This window comes from Neodiprion pinetum, chromosome 3, assembly GCF_021155775.2.
Source record: "Neodiprion pinetum isolate iyNeoPine1 chromosome 3, iyNeoPine1.2, whole genome shotgun sequence".
Lineage (NCBI taxonomy): Eukaryota > Metazoa > Arthropoda > Insecta > Hymenoptera > Diprionidae > Neodiprion > Neodiprion pinetum.
In genome coordinates this window covers 29,332,450-29,351,378 of record NC_060234.1, presented here as the reverse complement: position 1 = coordinate 29,351,378, position 18,929 = coordinate 29,332,450, and the positions used below count along the sequence as shown (strand labels likewise).

Below are 18,929 nucleotides of genomic sequence, written 5' to 3'. Positions count from 1 at the left end.
CTTCCTGTCTTGCCAATAGTAAGACGATATACTATCAATAGCAATCATTGCTATTTTATCATCGTTTGACAGTATACCTTGGAGTGATTGTAAGCTCAAGAAGAATTGACTACTTTCATAACAATTTATAACGGTGAAGTACCTAAGAGAATCTTCAATGATACTCTTAATGCCTTTATCATCAAAGACATCTGTTGTACCTAATTTCCTCGCATCATTGTTGTTACGTATAAAGCAGGCCATTAGATCAACCAGAGTAGGTATGTGAAAATGATGATCTGTATTCACAAGTACAACTCCTGCCTCTCGTCCGTTCAGTTCAATGCCTTTGTACCTGCGCGGCAGGAGACACTTTGCAATTAATTGAGTTATCAAAAGTGTCTTCCCGCTCGACAAGTTGCCAGATACTTCAATCACCTCGTTTGGCCTTGGACCATCAGAGAATAGATCTTTTTCCAGTCCATGAAGAATGGGTCTTTTCATGAGCCGAGCCAGGAGCTGAGCTCCTGTCTCCACATGTATGGACTGTTCCATGGTCAGTACTATTCAGCCTACGGGTAAATTACATTGTCAGGTTGAGGCAAAAAAAAAAAAAGGAAAAATTAACAAGCACTGTTGTAAGAAGATAAAAAAGATGAAGCAAGTGTCATAGTAAGATTATGTCAAGTACTTCATTGATATGATGATTCAAATCTCAGTAATTCTGCTTAATTTGAAAGGAATTGTTTCATTGATGTCTTTCAAAACGAGCTTCACTGGTATATTGTGAAATGGAATTATATTTCTAAAAAATGCATAGTTACATTTGAATCACCCGAAAAAATTAACTCATGGTATAATTTGTTTCTAAACATAATTATCGAATCTCGTAACCGTGTCGTAACCTCTCAAGGTTTATAGAAAATGTATGTTCGAACACGACTAATTTTTATTTCTATCAGCTGTTAATATTTTTTCTCGTTTACATGTGTGATATTCGAGTCTACGCAACTTTCGGTAGTATATTTAACAATTAATAAACGTTCAAAATTAAGAAACCTTGAAAATCGGCTGACAGCATAATTCACATGATGACAAAATGATGCCATAATTTTTTCGTCTGCTGGATAACATACATGCTCACCGTAATATGACATGACTAAGTTTGGGCTGACTACGCACGTATACCAATAGTACATATATCTTTGTTTTTATTGTTGTGAAGGTGAAATGTGCTTGAAATGAAAAACAATATTCATATATTATTGCATCTACAGTGCAAATACTTGGCAGTTACTCATTCATTCGAATTTCCCGCGACTACCATATTAAACTATAGGTTCGATTTAAAGTACCGTGTATACATATAGATCATGATAAGACCGTGATCACGGCATATATTGTAGTTTTGCAAAACGGCCATTTTCAGAAAAAAAATTTTAACCTAAAATAGAAAATGGTTGTGAATCAGTTGGGGGTGTTGCTTTGAAAGGAGGACGGCAATAATAACGCGTTACTTACTGACGACAGTGGCAGACAGGTGTGCTACATAGCTTGCTTAGAAATATTTTTGATTTAGTGCTGTGCGATCTAGATATTTAGTGGAGTAGGTGAATTTGTCACTCGAATTTATTTTCTTCCCTTCCACTCAAGCTGGAGGAATTATTTTCAATATTCACCCGTAATTCACAATTTCATAAAACACTCATTTTCCAACAAATGGTGCTGAATTCGATCAGAATTTTTTCACTAACAAAACACCAAAACAAAAAAAAAACAATAAATACGTGTCAGAGTACTGAACTGTCACATTTGACATTTCCTCTGTCATCATCTATGGTTGTTTTATGCCCGATTTGAAATATATCAGATATTCGAATCCTTCAGATTTGAGTGAACAGGACAACTTGAGCATCGGAAGATTTTTTCCCATTCTGTATTTTTCAGTACAATGTTGTTTGACCTTCAGACATTTAACGATTGCATTCTTTCAATCCTGCAACTGTTACAAGCGCTATAGATTATTTGCAATCACATTTCGTTTATTATTGCAAAGCTTGTACATACATTGCATGTTTTATCACATCATATAGGTTGTCTTTTGTTATAGTTATTTTTTAGACACGCGGCTCTTGATAATAGTATCAGCGTCAAGAATACAAATGTATCAATCTCAGTTATTTAACTATTCTGGCAGTCTGTTGGAATTATTGAAACACATAGAATTACTTCATTTTCTTTGTCACATTAAAATTACACATTCTGGTCTCAAAATAAACAATTGTTTTACAGTTTAAAAATGTGTTCTGGCATAAAAAAAAATTTTCTACTATTCCATTATTCCATCAACTATGGTCATGTGGTTTATGCAGAAAAATATCTGGATAGTTACATAAGCTGCATGTTTGGCTGGGTTTCTTTCACTACATTGCTAATGAAAGCACATCTATGAACATACAGGAGTAAACTGTTTGCCTTACATTTGTTTGAGAGATCACAAGCATGGAATTAAATAAATGACTAATTATCATATATGCATTTCTATGGCAAGTACTTTTCGCTTAGTTACAGATTTCACCACTATGTCTTCAGTAAATAGTGTCGACTCCCTTGGAACTTTGCAGTGGGACATGATCGAATTAGCTGGGCACCTTAGACAAGAACGTTTATTCGTCAGTGCGGAGCAACAAACTTTGCAGAACTTGAATCAGAAAGTAAATATATTTACGTTTGCACTAGAATTAAATTTTAGAACAATCATTTGTCTCAATTATTACTTTTATTAAAAACCTTTTAAGTTCGAATTCATATTTATTTATGAGAAATTATCTACTTCCAGGTCTTATATGTTTCCTCAGACTTGGCTCAACAGGCCTGGGTCACTGCTCAACAGAGAGTTAATTTAAATCGTTTGATAGTATCGAGGCCAAACTGTACACCTGCGTCGTGCTGTCAGCGGGCTAATACTCTTGAAAACTCACAGTTCGTTGATGCTTATAAGCATTTGCGTCATCAAGCATGTTCGGCTTACGGCGAATTTTTACAGGCCTTAAGAAAATCTCCAAAACTTTTAGCATCATGTCTAGTAGAAGGGGACAGATTAATCCAAGAGTCTATGCAGAGCGTCATTCAGTCGCTATCTGCGGGGTTATTTGGTAGCTGTTTATTGCCAGAAGACAAAATACTGGTTCTGCAGTTGCTCAGGCAGTTGATGTTCCTTCAGATAATTCCATCTGACAATCCTAGAAGATTACTCAGACATGGCACCTGTGCATTTTCACGATTCTACTCAGTTTTCCACGAAAGCTTATTTTCAGCAAAATTATTCCTCACGGCAGCTTTGCACAGTCCAATTATGCAGTTATTAATGGAAGACGAAATGTTCTTGGACATTGATCCAGAAAAAGCCCCAATCCGATTTCCACCCGCTGAGCGTCTGAAAAAATTTGGGAAAGAGGGAACTCTTGAGTATCAATCTAAATTGCAACGCTACAGACTTTGGACAATCAATTCTCTCGAACGCATTACCAACAGATTTATAATAAGCATTAGAGAAAACATGCATTGCTTTCCTACCAGCGTTTGCTGGCTGGTAAGACAAATGGCAGGGCTTCTAGCTAAAAGTGGAAACGTTGACCCTAAGGAAGTACACGCAATGTGCACTGACCTTGTATTCACTTACTTTATTTGTCCAGCAATTGTAAATCCGGAACCATACGGAATCACTGATGCACCAATAAGTTACGTTGCTCGATTCAACCTGATGCAGGTTGGTCAGATATTACAAATGATGTCCCTCGTCAAATATCAAAATGTCGACAGTAAGGTGATAGATTTATATCGGAAATTTGAAAAAGATTCTGTATCATCGTTGCTCGATGGTATGCTGGAAGGTGCGACGGATGAGCTAGAAGATGAACCAGCCATGGTTGATGGCTCGAAACTGCAAGGACTTGCCAGATCTGCTGCTTTATTCACAGAAAGTGAACTCAACGCTTTAATTACATTCTTACAAACCGTAGCCGGAGACCATGGGGACAATGATTTTATTCTTGCAAGTAGTATTGATAAAAAACAGTTGAACGAATTAATATCGCAGCTACCGTGTGGCGCGCCAAGTGCTCAAAAAAATGCAAACCATATTTCACCTGAAACACCCAGCAAACGGGGCGGACTTCTTGGAAAAGGTATATTCAGTGTATCATATGAACTTATACATAACACGGAAAATTAATATCTTAAAAAAATTGATATTTGGACGTAAGGGCACATTTTAAAATCTGAATACTGTGTTGATTTCTTATTAGTTGGGAAAGGACGTGCAACGCGTGCAACTACATCATCCGCACTAAATACAACAACAGATGGCGGTGAAGATGCTAATAGTGCCTCTGGCACGGAAGATGAGCTGCTAGACAAGACTCCACAAAATGTTCTGGTCATACCTTTTGTCTCGAATTTAGGAGAAACTGTTGGTTTACTCAGTGAGCAAAAGGTGCATAATAAAAGTGTCATTGCATAGTCAAAGATTATTTGGAAATTGGTTTGACATGATCAAATATCTGTACTTATCATATTTATTTGACTGACTGATACATTTTTTATTTTTATTTATCAGGTTCTTTGTATGGAAATGCAAGATAACATTGAAGGTGGGACTGTGAGATTAAACCTCTCAGGAGATTTACAGAATGGACATAATCGCAATGATAATGGTAACGTGGAACGGATTGAAACACAGGAGAAACGAACTAGATTTTCGATATCTCATGACGAAGGTATGAAATAATGGACATCAATTACTGAATTTTAGTTTAGTGCTATCACTCACTATCATTTAATCTATGGTGTGAAAAAATTTTCAAGTACCAATATCATCATTCATTGTCATGATCAATTACACCCCTACATTGATATGGTTAGTGTTGTTTGAAGGATCAATTGGCAATACATCAGATAATCTGGAAGCGGTATCTGAGGCTGCCTCTAACCATAGTGTTGCTTCATCACTTGAACTGGAAACTGAAGATCAAAATGACAACCTTTCTGACATGGTTTCGGCTAATGTCTCTGGACGTGGTACACCAAACATTTCTGGTAATATTAATCAACTCTAGAAAACTGTGAAATTCTATGAGAATATTCTACTCAATCTAGCATGCGACTTCATGATAAGTATCTGTACATTATGTAAACTTTTATAGGAACCTGTTTGTCAAATTATTATGCTTTAATCAGGTCGTGATACACCTTCGTCACAAATCACAGAAGGTGATGACGGACGAGCTGTTGGGGAAGTGAGGCAGCTAGATCTACCTCCACCAGCTATACCAACAAAACAGAGCCGTTCAGAAATTGACGATAAGTTTTGCAAGTTTGAGATCAAGAAGCTCATCGAAGGTATTTTCAAATCAACCTCTAACATACTTTCATACTTGCATGTCATTCAACAGTTTCTAACAAACAACTTCTCATCTCATCACTTATATCTCATGTCCATCCCATACAAAGGATACTTTTTAGGGGATGAAACGATCTCTTTGGTGTCCGATACATGGTCCACTGATGTACTCGCATCTGACAGCGAAACAGTTGAACAAGTTGAACGATTTCCATTTCCTCCACCTCCTGAATCTGTGCAACCCGTTCTACCTGTAGAACCCAGCCAGACTATGCTTGATGTCAGTGAAACTGCATCTGAAGCTTGGAGTACCGATGTTCTGGCTAGTGACTCAGAAAGAATGACTGAAGTTGACACAGATGATACAGCAAGTGTTGCGAGGTAACGTTTTTTTCAATTGTGATACATGTAAGATACAATTTTATGTTTTAAAATACTAATGGACGATCTGAAACTGTTTAACTTTTTCACTTTTAGATCCGACGACACAGCAAGATCAGAGATTGAAGTGGAGAGTCGCGGTGATGCTGAGATCGAGGCAGAAACCCCACCACCGTTAAATCCACGTAAGAAACGCAAATAGTCTAAGTATTTCGTTCAATTTTTTTCTCTGAAAGTGTGGAAATTCGCGGATTAATGTTGTTTTAGACATTGTAGGTGGTGTTGGTAGTCCAGGTGCTCTGTTTAGACCAATTCGTGGAGAGCCAATTGCTCAGCCCAGTCTTCCCGTACCTCCATCTCCAACCGCTTCTCTTACACCTTCCTTGTGGAATGTCACTGGACGAGGAGGAGCTAAATCTGATTATCGTCGACGGACGCTAGAGTATATAGATAATAATGCAAACAATATCAATGACGGAGATGACAAGTCAGGTGGAGATGATAGACTCGTGCATTTAATGGATAAATTGCATATCGATAATGGAAAAACTAATAGCGAATGTTCAGCTTCAAGTAGTAATCACACAAGTGCAGCTGCCGTAGCACCAGCATTATTATTGGCCAATCATATATCAGCACCAGCCCTCCCAAACGAGAAGCTCACAAATGGAGATGTCAAAGCTGAAGTATGTAAATGTTGAATTATTTTTCCACAGACTGTCTTCTGTAATTGCTTTTCGAGTCGAACAATTCATTTTCTTCCGTTTTTTGAATGACTCTCCCATATCACACTTTTCACTGTGAAACTGGTTATATTTAAGTAATATGTGTTCCAAATATTGGAAATAATGCTTGTCCTTATGCACTAGGAATTAGATATCGAAATGACTACTGGTGGAGACGTTGTAGTCAGACTGAGTACTGCGAGTTTGACGTCAAGCAGCAGTTCTGGTTCTGAGTCAAGAACAAAGAACACTACCGCAACATCAGATTCGCCCTTACCGGCGCCAATGGTTAATGGTGGGACTGATACAATCGACGGTATCAATTCAACTACTTCAAAACCTAGCCTATCTACAGGTGCTATACCAAAAAGTATCAGTTTTGACATGACTGCTGAACGGGGGGACAAAGAATTACTGGATGAAGAGCAAAAAAATAAGAGGGGCTTTTTCGGGAAATTGAAATTATCCCTAAGAAATCGTAGAGGAAAATCGTTAAGGGGTGCTGATGACCTCAGTAGATGCTATGATCGAGAACCTGCTGGTGATGGGGTTGACATCGGTAGAATCAGAATACGCAGGATAATGTCAGAGGAAACTAATTCGAGCAGCAGTATCAACAATGGTGAGCTACAGGCATTTTCTAATCCTTTGTTGAGTTGCAATGAGGTTATTAACTTTTCTTCAACAGTAGAGCGGAAACCTTCGTTTTCGCTCTGCTCGGGATGATTGAAAACGAAAGATTCTCGATCGGTGAAACGCGGAGGATTGAAGACATTTCATGATTTGTCATTGACTGTAATATTTCTAATTTGATGTAAAATCAAATTTTCAGTAACAGCAGTAAAACAATTTGCGTTTCCATATTCTTGTTGAACAGAGTATAAGTTAAAAATTCAATAAAAGTTCAGAATCATGTGGGAAGGCATTCTCAGCGGTTTTGGTGAAAAGTGTGAGAAAAAGGAAGCTTTATCTTGATAGTGTTCCTTTCGAAGAAGAAATTTGATGAAAATTGAAAAATTTGATAACCAGAGTCATTTTAAATGTGTATTTTTAAGAAATTTCAAGTTTGTATAACTTTTAAATCGTGGTTATGCTCGAGTCAAGAACCCCTCGGTTTCGCCTTGGAATACTCAACTTTATACGCAGCGTGCAAACGCCCGTTTTCGCTCTTGGTGCACATGTACTATTCTGTGTAATTTATGACATTTATCGGTCCAATAATGAAAATGAGCTTTGGAATGAATTTCATTGCAGTCTGTCAGATGTGTGAATATCAAATGCAATTTGTCTCACATTCCAGATACATCTGATGATATTTTAGCAAAGTACAGACGAAAACCAAGTGCAACTAGTGATACAGCATCTATAGAGAGTAGTCATTCAAGAACGAAAGAAGCAGAAGACGAAAGATTAGCAATAGATCTCAACAATGTAGAACTATCTTTTGCATTTGCGGATGCTAAACGCAAGTTACGCATGGTACTGAGCACAGCAGATTTGCAACATATTCCTTGGAGTACTGCATCTGCTGTATGTTGTATATTTATTATATAATGGATTTGAAGTTATTCTTTTACTCAGATATAAGACCTCATCATGTATTTTATAACTTTTTATTGCACAGAGAAATGCTTGGATGCAGAAAGAAAATGAATTGGTTGCTTTTCTCCAACTACAGCTTGCTGAAGCAATCAATTTGCAAGATAGAGCATTAATTGCACATCTCCATGAAACTTTGCGCTGTGTTAGGCTTTTTAATGATGACGGTTGTAGAAAACTCTTCAAGTCTCTGAGGGACGATTATCAAAAACGGTCTCCATATATTGCATATTTGATCAGATGTCGTCAGGGATTGTTGTCTACACTGGCCCATCTGGACAGGTGAGTATTTTATTACCACAATTAGATACCTATAAAAGAGTTGATTGTGATTTTATATCAGAGATGCCAGTGCCAGAGTTGAATATTTTTGTCTCTCATTTTTCAGATTGGGTGAGCGAGTGAAGTGCGACCGTGATGCAGTAAGTAGCCATTTGGTATCTGTATGCGTCAGAGTATTTTTAGAGAAGAGGGAAACATCTCTATTACGTTTTTGCGATGAATTCAAAAAACTCACTTTGGCTGATGAGAAACAAGATATGGTGGACAATTTCTTAGGATCTATTCATATGGAAATGGACAGAGATCCTATCTGGCAAGGTGAGAAATTAATTCTTTAAAAAATGAATTAAACACTTTGAGTAATAATTATATAGGCTAAGCACTGGTGATTTTTCGATACTCCTTTATAATTCATTATCATATCCATTAATTACTAGTAGTATTAGTTAGGTATTTCAATATTAGTCATTAGATTTCAGAAATCGAAGACACTAATCATAATATTGGTAAATATGTTATCTTTTTTTACATTGTAGTTGCTAGTGAAGGTCAACTAGAACTAGCCAGAATGGTATTGGAACGAACTGTAATGGCTCGAGTTTACCATAATGCTCTGTATCCCAATGGGGAAGGTGATATACATCGAGACCAATTACTTCAAGATCACATAAAAAAATTAGCCAAAGTTGTAACACCAAATCACAAAGATCTACGTATTCCACGAATCTATCATTACGAATGTCCATGGCCATGGGCACAAGCAGAGTTAGCTGCTATCTCAGCATATAAAACTCCGAGGGATAAATTGCAATGTGTGTTTAGATGTGCGACAACTATTATGAATTTACTGTCTATGGCATCCGAGAGAGGCATTCCAGCAGCAGATGATCTAATTCCTGTACTTGTATTCGTCGTCATCAAGGTAAATATTTTGATTTCAAGAAATTTTCAGTCAGAGAAATGTCATACTTGTACTTTAAAATTTTTTACACATTTTTCATACATTTTAGACAAATCCACCATCGTTACTGTCAACGATTCAGTATGTGGATAGTTTTTATGCAAACAGATTTGAGGGTGAAGAGCAATATTGGTGGACCCAGTTCTGTTCTGCGATTGAATTTATCAAGACCATGGATTAATTCGTAAGATCCCAGGAGTAATAGTATTCAGTTTGCCTAAACAGTAATAGCTGATAGTGATACAGGAACACAATAATCGATGTTCGATGTCCCTAAAATAAATATGTCAATGGAATACCATTCGTTGCACGTTTATGCACTATGCAGCTACAATGATTGTTGACCACACGTATACGACTTGTTATCTTTGTTAAAAATTTAACAAAACTCAGATATTCAATAATTCGTTATGAAAAAAATTATAAACGGTTAAGTTGAAATATCTTGCGACAGTTGTGTTCGAAACTTCGCATTGTCTTAAATATTTACACTTAGTATCCAATTCTCTTTGGGTTATAATCCTCCATTTAATTCAATTCAATCTTACAATCAGTTTCGAATTATTCGTAGAAAAATGATAAATGTACGTAGGAAAAGTTATATCTATCGTATCCCTAATCAATCATCACGAATATGTCCTAATGGTAGTTCTTGGAACAGAGGCTTGTTGAACTTCAACAATCTTTACAAAAATTAAACTAGTGCTAAAGTATGCTTGTTTTTTAGAGTTATTATTATGATCTGTCTGAACAAATAATTGAAAAGTAGAATTTAAAATCACTAAAATTTCCTTCTTATCTTCATAAGTCTGTAGTTTCTATTCTGATGTGATAAAATAACAGAATTACTGAATTTTAAGATAATTTGGAAGTAAGGTTGGAAAACAAGGTTCGTCGATACAAAAATATAAGATACAGCATGGTTTTTGTCTTGAAATATAAGTGCGAAAATACTCTTAGTACGTACGGTGCATGCAAGATAACAAGCTCTCAAAATATTTTGCAATATATATTTTTTTAGTAGAGGGATAATATAGTGTTAATATATTCTCTTCAAACATTATATTGCACAATAAAAAAGTAAATAAATAACAAAATGTACTGCACCTTAATTATTTGCACAAAATGTCGCCTGACACGATGGTATAGAACAGTATGAGGTATGAGGAGTATGAGTTTTAGACGCATTTCGGCTGTGTTTTCCTGATTAGAATTATGGTATCTTATTTTCAGCTAAAAACCTATTAGTATTTATTGCATAAAAAAATTGTTGTACATTTTCTGGCACAGTTCGTATGATAGTTGTTCTGGATTCAATCAGTATTTCTCATAACTTCAATGTAGTGCCATTGATTAGTATTCCTTGTGGGACTATTATTGAAGATTTTTTGATAAGTTGAGTCAACACTTGTACTCTGTACGTAAGTTATGTAGAAGACTATTTCAATATTGGTCGATTAAATAGGAACCATGTTCAAACCTATGCCCTAGTTTTGTCATAATAGAATAAAAGATAATTATTCGAATGTAGGTAAAGGTTTACACAGCAACTAATATTTTCAAAATTTTATTATAGTTTTATCAAAGCAACGAATTGGAGGTATTTTTTAACGTTGGCAAAAATTTAGTTGCAATACATATGTGTACATGCAAATTCAATAATTAACACAGAGAGTAGCTATAGTCACAACCGGTGAATCAACTTACATATTATTACATTCCGTGACATTATCATTGCTGGTCAAATGAATTTATGGATATCTGGAAGTATTCAACACATAAATTGTTTTTCATCTCTTCAGTGTTTTTAATTCTGTGTAGAGTACATAGTTTAATCCACTTTTGTCATTAACCGCGGAGATCTCCAGCATAATTCATACCAAATTTGTCATTCGGTATAGAGTGTTTGGGCATATTTGGCTGGACATAGTCGTAAAAATGTACTAAATATAACTGATACTTACACTCCATACAGTCCCCGTAAATGATATTGCGAGTATCGCTACTATCATATTTCGTGACTCAAAGATTGGGGATTGTAGGTAATATTGTGATCTGATACATAGTTTCTTTTGATAGGATAGATGAATGATAATTCGAATATCTCTAATGACAAGAGATAGAATGTAAGGAATAAAGATTCCATTCATTCCGCTTGTCCGGTAGTAAAAAATTCTTTTTACCTGACTGGTTAAAATTCAATTTCCAGTACTCCATTCTTATCTCTGTAGTATGATGAAGGACACTTTTATTTGGAGGAATGTAAGAATATTACCTCTCTATGTTATACATTTTATATAACATATGTAATTTAAATGTACCTTTGACTCGAATATCTCTACACATAAATATCAAATACAATTTATAGGCTGCTCTGTAAACTTCGAATTTAAAGCTGAAGAATATTATAGTTTAAAATTAAATTTTTAAGAAATATATTTACTGCGGCAACTATTTTAAACGTGTAATTTTCATTTGAAGTTAGTAAATATCATCCGTCTCAGTATATTATTGACATATAATTTTATTAAAATATTCGAAATCGTTTGTGAACTGGTTAATTTCTGTCGTAGTCATCAATAATTTTTTTATTGAAATCAACATTCTTTCAGTTAATGTAATATTTGACTCAACTCTGTAATCTTTCCATCAAGTTCTCCAATTTAGTGCATAAGACACGTATTTCATAAACTTGAATATTTGCAACAAGTATATGTAGGAAACCGGAACCGATATTTGTCACACTATTATTTAAAATTACCTGTCTTTTCACAATGACTCGATTTACGTTCTGTGAACAATTTACTTTTGAGACAAGGGTACACTTAAAGTACGTGCTATTTCTAATTATCTCCAATCATGTCATAGTTTAATTATACTCATTTTTTCAATTTTTTCTTTAATATGTGAAATTTAAAAAGTCATCGATAGAATCTAATTAAAACAAAACACTAAGATAACGTCCCATTTGCAGATTTTGCAACAATTCTGATGGATTCAGATAAACGAAACAATTCATAATATGTGTGCCTCTGTGCTTTACAAGTTTTGGTCTGCATAACGATATCTCATTATTAAATTACTTATTAAATGTAATTACAAGCGTAATTTGTGAATTGTATTTTAGTTTTTTCACAAGAAAATTATTTGATAATGGAAAACTCATGATCATGCAAGAGCCCAGTAGTAAAATGTGTGTTTTAATCAACTTTCAAATTTGTGATGTCATACTGAAAAATTTATCGATGAAAACTCAAATAGTAATAAATTGCGATGTTCAAAGTTATTAAAAGGTGCAATGAAAAATAACCATAAAACACTACAATTGGCAATATAAAGATAGGTATATATTTTTGAGTATGCATCATATTTTTGCTATAGTACAACTCTTGGCAGATGTACCAAGTGGAAGGTATTAGAGTAAGATTTTTATTGCTGTGGTGGAAATCGTAATCTGCAATGGTCCATACAATTTCACTGACGATATGACAAAATTTTGTGAATTGGGGCTTTTTAAAGATATGAACAAAAATCAGTGCTTCTCAAAGTGCTGGAATAAAATATCAGCAGAAAAATGTTATCTTTAAGAAATTCAATATTCTTTGTGGCAAGCCAGGGATTGTAAAACAAAGATAGGGAGTTTCAGCATTTCAGAGAAACTTAAAATTCGTCCCAAGATTTCTCGAGTTGATTTTGAATTCAATTTTCATATACAAATCCTGTAAATTGGAATTTTTGAAAGAGATTTCTTTGAAATTCTCAAACTCGTCGTTTTTCAGAAAAGGATGCCTATCAAAAATTTTTACCAGGGTAGCTATAACTCCGTATTATATGAAGGTGTTCCCTGCAGAAGTTATTGCTACTAGCATATAATTTTTCACTGTATTTATTCGATTTAAGACTTACGTATATGGACATGGACTTAATGAAATGAAATCGACATCTAATGAGGTATAGACACCAAACTGGCCTGCTACGCCTTATAATTCATTTATTTAAGAAACAATAAAATTTTCAACTAATGTTACAGTCACAGCTATCGATAGAGAGAGAGGCACGGTTTTCATGACATTACAAAGATTAACGTGTGTTCAATATTTCTCTACACTTTCTGAGAAAAGAAATTTTCTATAAATATAAGAAATGGTCGCTTCTTCGGTAACTGCGAAGTGTTACGAAAGAAATTGTCCAGCCGTAGACATTAGAGACAATTATTTTACTGACTTATCGCAAGCTGAATGAACCAAGTGAGATTAACCACACATAAAATATTGTAACATCTAATTTTTATCATAGTGCTGTAGTAAGATAATGTGAAAATGGTGAAAAATGTATTTATTATTCTTCTGATCTGAAGTGTACCTACATAGGTGTAAAAAATTATTATTATTATAGAAAATCTGTAAAGTGTTTGTCATTTTCAGCATTTCGAGTTATTAAATTATTTGGTATTTGTTTTATGGAATTAATAGATCTTGCACATTGTTCGAAAATGGTAAAACTTGTTTGACTGAACCATTATTATATGTATATTTAGAAGTTATTACTTTATTTCACACTTGACATAATGGAAAATTTTTGTATACTTCAGATCAACAAAATTGTTGTCTCTCACCTTTGTATGGAATATCCAAACTTCTTTTTTCGATTGGTAAAATTTTTAATTTAATGGAATAAAAGCACACCATTGTACTTTAGCTTTTGGTTGAGGTAATACCATGTCATATTGTCAAGTATCTTATGTATACCTTTGGTGTTGATATCTCAGTATATGGTGATTGTAATTTATTGAATTTAAGACGAGTGTTGTATTGGATCTTTAATAATAGGTATAGTGATTTTTCAAGCTAAGTATAATACTCTTCTGCTGATGTTGACTTATACGTTTTTCGCAACTATACTATTCGTTAATTTTAAATTTATGACTTTCGAACTTATCTACAACTACGTGGCCATTGCTATAAACATTCTAATTTTTCCTCAATGGTTAGTATACTTCTTCACATTAAAATAAGTTTGGCCAGTACACATTGGCTTCAAGAATGTGATGAACTTGAAATCTTAGTTTGTAACAGAATATTGTATTACTATATGAAATATTTATGAAATCATATAAGTTTTCTAAAGTTTTAAAATCATTCGCTTGAGCTCAGAAGGATGGTATAAGAAATCCTTAGAAAATTCATTTCACACGCAGGGGTTTTGTGATGTTTTTTCTTCATTATTTTAATCGCGCTTGGCTCGCTTTGTTTCGAAAATGCATAATAGGAAGTTTTATCATCAAGAACAAATAATAACTTTACCGAGCTTCAAAAATGTAATAAGAGTAAATATTTAATCCTATTGAAAGTTTGTGTAAAAAAATATTAACGAAAGCATAATAAGACCTGTAATTATATAGGAGTTATAAGATTACGCAATATTATATATATCTAGACTTCTAGGTATTTGATGCAGGAATGTTCCGTAAAGTTTTCGTTCATACAACGCTACTGTTATTTAGTATTTATTTGTGTCTCTGTACATAGGCAGTGGATTGAAATTCATCTATCTGTTACATCGAGAACTAATAATCATGTATAATTTGCGTATAACTGTTTCATATTTATTCCTCCGTTTCGTACGTTACAAAATTTCTGAAATAACGTTGCAATTTATTTCTGACCATTTATGTATACTTGTATGTAAGTATGAGGTGCAATTCATGCTATCAGTATAAAAATATCTGCTGCCTTAAGCTCGTGTAAAAATACTGAATTGCTCACATCGAAAATAAATAGTACCTATGTTCAAATCATCCTATCTGTTACACGAGTCTTTGGGGCCAATAGCGCGCCTAAATTTGAACCAGCAGTCGCAGCGGCTACTTGTGTAAATCGATCTCTCGAACGATGCTTCGAATTGCAACGATATGATACCTCTTTCACGATACTCTATTGGCAGTACTGGCTTCCGTTTGTTGCTCGGCAGCCTCTTCCGGTTTTATCACAGACCGAACAAGATGGGTACGTTAGGCTTTTGATAATTAAGAGTAGTTTTTACCTGTTAAATAACAAAACAAAATCCAATAGCATTGAAAACGACAAATATCGTTCGTGCGTACGCTATACTCTGTTCTTTGTATCACAGACCTCGTTTTACGCTCTGAAATCGGCTATTTATTAAGAATAAACGTGGTTGTGTGCGCCATGGCAGTATGCGGTCGCCGCGTGTCCTCAGAATATATTGTTTTGACATGTTGCTGTTAGATGAAAGAACTGTCTTGTTTCTAAGGCCGATTTTATCTATTGGAAATAATAACACTTATCATGAAAATTTTCAACAGGTAAGCCCCGTGGTCTTCGCACTGCGCGCAAACACGTTAATCACAGGCGTGACCAACGCTGGGCCGACAAAGACTACAAAAAGGCTCATCTTGGTACGCGTTGGAAGGCTAATCCTTTCGGAGGTGCTTCTCATGCCAAGGGAATTGTCCTTGAAAAAGTGTAAGTTATTATGCTAATTTTTATTTCCGCTTTCGATTACTGAACGCTTTTCGCGTACGGACTGAAAAGTTAGGTTATAGACCGTTACCTCTCTCAGTTTATTTGGATTCTTCGGTTTGTCTACATCTATGCAACAATTGTAAAATACTGAAGCCCCTTGAAATATTCGTAGCCAATAGTCTTTGGTCTATACATCCAAAGCATTGTTGACTCTTGATATATTGCTATCTCTGCAGTTGTCGTTTGCATATGTCTAAGATTTTTGGAGACGCATTTACTAGAAATTTCACAGCGATGGCTCTCTGGTTTCTTGCAGCAAATAAATATATCTTGATATCGAATTTTCATTCGTTACAATTAGACGGGTGCAAAATGTTGAATTTTTTGGGTCAGCGTAGGACGAGTAACCTGTATTCAAATTTTTGTCTATCTGATAACATCTGTTAATATCGTTGGCTAATTTTATTTGGATACAGATTAAATGCCAGCTTTGGTAGATAAAGTTTAAAACAATCGAACTATTTCACAGTGGCCAGTTATAGGTGAGAAATATTTGTCCATTAAGAAAACATATATGCAATCAAATAGAATAGTATTGTAGGATATTTGGAAAGTTCTGCATTGTTTCAAAAATATGTACATAAAAGTGATCTGGAAAAATGTAGCTAATGTGTAGGGAATCCTATCGGAAAGAAAAACAAAATTTTAAAAACCACTCGATAGAATATCACAAATACTTTATATGTTGTTGTAACAAAGTCCAAGTGTTGCACTGTCGTTAGTCATTATCCAAGTACTAGAATATCAAAATTTCAGTGCTTGGAACTAAAGAGATTTTGTTGTTTCCTATTGTGTTCTAAGTTATTATCGTCACTAAAAATCCAATTCGTTTGTTTTTGCAGTGGTGTAGAAGCCAAACAGCCCAATTCTGCTATCCGTAAGTGCGTAAGGGTACAGCTGATCAAGAACGGAAAGAAGATTACGGCCTTCGTACCTCGTGACGGTTGCTTGAACAACATTGAGGAGAACGATGAAGTCTTGGTCGCCGGATTCGGGCGTAAAGGACATGCCGTTGGTGACATTCCCGGAGTTCGTTTCAAGGTCGTCAAAGTAGCTAATGTATCTCTCCTGGCGCTTTATAAGGAAAAGAAAGAACGTCCGAGGTCTTAGGACTCATTTATGTACAAAATGTATTTTTACCTGTGTTACCAATAAACACTAAAAGTACACCAAAAATCTTTACACTATTTTATCAATGCTCTCAGTTTTTATCTATACTTATTCAAATATATAGCTACTATTTTAGAGACATACAAAGATATGTCAAGTTACGGTTAACTTTAATGTATATTCAGTGCAATGGTAAAAATTGAAACTTATAATCTGAGATGGTTAAAGAGAACGATCCACCGGCTTGTTAATCTTATGTATACTTGAGATGCTTAGGGTAATGAGAGACAAAATTATAAACGTGTCCAATTCTGTCTCCTGGGATTTTAGCATATCTTTAGGACGACAGAAAATATAGATAATCAGTGGAACTGTTAGCTCTGTGTTATGCAAAGTAGGATTGTATTTATTTAAAAAAATATTCCAATGATGATTTTAATTTGATGAATTACAAAATATAATTATCCATGTCAATATGAACTAACTTATTGTTAGTAGAGTTATGGTTGAAAGAAAAGAAACTCCAGCTAGTATTAGCTTTTTTTCATACGTAATTCATGAAAAGTGCGGCAATAGACGATCGATCTTAATTGCGTGTACGCTGGAGGTGAATCAACGTGAGTATGTAATATGTTTTACACTTTGATTTTACATCTAGCTACCACATAAATCACTACAGGATTTAATATTCCCATACTAAAGTACATAGTTTCGCGGAAATGGTCCGCTCAATGTTTGTTTACATCTCAGCGAGAGATCGAATACCGAAGTGAACAAAACACTGGTCGGTTAAAACAAAGAAACGAAATTAAACTTGCGACTTCTTCGAAGTTCCCTGGAAATGAATTCTCGTCTAATTATTCTTTGTTACAAGCCCAGAAGGTCGTCGATATATCCATTTAATTGGCAATCAAGGTATGCAACAATGCGGTAGCATACATTGTTGACATACGAATCGGGGGTATCGATTTGCGAGTTGAGGCGCCAGTTTCGCCGGCGAATCGCGCTGGATGCTGGCGGCAGGCGGTTTGCGCCGCGTCGAGCTCCAAAAGTTCGGAGAGTCGAGCGACGGTGACTCGGTTTACTCGGTTCGGTTAGTCAGTCGGTCAGTCGCTGCGATGGAGCTGCGCGAGATGAACGTGACGACGGAGGAGGAAACCGCGGAGCTCTTGTCGTCGCAGCGGGACGACGACGACGAGAGTTATTTCATCGAGTACGCGATACAGAAGGAAATAATAAACCGAAACCGATGTACCGCAAGTCGACGGCTCCTCGGGCAAACCGGGTACCTGGATCTTAGCGTAAACAACACCAATCACCAGAGCAAGGTGACAACAATAAACCACCGCGGGCCCTGACCCATCACATACCATGCGAATATTATAAGTATGCAAGGGATTATGCGGCGATATTATTTTTCGAGAAATCAAGCTGGACGTCTGATTTTTCGTGCGGTGAACAAAAGACTGTCGAACGAATAACTTCACATTTTACCACGTGACGTTCGCGGTCATTGATTACGAGATTATGAGAATAGCAGCGATTGTATTCGGTTCGATCAGTGTTGACGAAGGGATATCGTAATGGAACGAGAGAAATATTCATCGTTCTAGTTATACATCCGTATACAATAAACGATTCTAGTCAGATACTCTTACGGAAGTTCGGTTAATGTTCTGATCCCGGTACATTTACCCGCTCAATTGAATGTCGAAATCTATGATAAGGTACAGGCGTTGACTGGGCCGGTTGCATATTCGCCGGGACGTAACTTCTCGGGGAAGAGAAGAAAATTGCCAATAACTGCACCATCGTCTTGGGGTTTCCAAATATGTTATACCTCTGATAATTAATTAATTAGTACTGAGGTCACGCGTTAATTAGCACCGCACAGCACGTCGGTGGATTGGGTTAATTTCGAACAGGATGTGACAAAATTATTCACG

The 18,929-nt window shown here is 35.5% G+C and overlaps 3 protein-coding genes across 9 annotated transcripts in view; all 3 read left to right on the top strand.

Moving 5' to 3' along the window:
• The first annotated feature begins 61 nt into the window (after positions 1–61).
• On the top strand, positions 62–14,922 carry Gapvd1 (GTPase activating protein and VPS9 domains 1). Of its 6 annotated transcripts, none has more exons than XM_046615917.2 (16): positions 62–535; positions 2,551–2,693; positions 2,819–4,166; positions 4,287–4,474; positions 4,598–4,757; positions 4,903–5,076; positions 5,218–5,379; positions 5,491–5,761; positions 5,858–5,946; positions 6,029–6,447; positions 6,631–7,108; positions 7,787–8,016; positions 8,111–8,367; positions 8,474–8,685; positions 8,904–9,289; positions 9,378–14,922. In XM_046615917.2, exons 1-16 carry the CDS (start codon positions 463–465, stop codon positions 9,507–9,509), a joined length of 4,722 nt encoding a protein of 1,573 aa, XP_046471873.1. In that variant the 5' UTR covers positions 62–462; the 3' UTR covers positions 9,510–14,922. The 6 variants fall into 6 exon arrangements, with proteins under 6 accessions (XP_046471873.1, XP_068991009.1, XP_046471872.1 ...); XM_069134908.1 differs by having other exon boundaries at positions 2,545–2,693; positions 5,503–5,761; XM_046615916.2 differs by having other exon boundaries at positions 2,545–2,693.
• Positions 14,923–15,202: 280 nt separating this feature from the next.
• On the top strand, positions 15,203–17,049 carry RpS23 (ribosomal protein S23). Its single transcript, XM_046615950.2, has 3 exons — positions 15,203–15,333; positions 15,654–15,813; positions 16,716–17,049. The coding sequence occupies exons 1-3, from the start codon at positions 15,240–15,242 to the stop codon at positions 16,981–16,983; spliced, it is 522 nt and encodes a 173-aa protein (XP_046471906.1). The 5' UTR covers positions 15,203–15,239; the 3' UTR covers positions 16,984–17,049.
• Positions 17,050–18,057: 1,008 nt separating this feature from the next.
• Positions 18,058–18,929, top strand: part of LOC124214244 (uncharacterized) — a 49,980-nt gene continuing 49,108 nt past the window's right edge. The window contains exon 1 of one of the 2 annotated variants that reach the window (XM_069134456.1): positions 18,058–18,311. In XM_069134456.1, coding sequence (XP_068990557.1) covers positions 18,102–18,311 — 210 coding nt within the window. In that variant the 5' untranslated portion in view covers positions 18,058–18,101. The remainder of the gene's footprint in view (positions 18,312–18,929) is intronic. The other variant, XM_046616457.2, reaches the window with a different exon arrangement.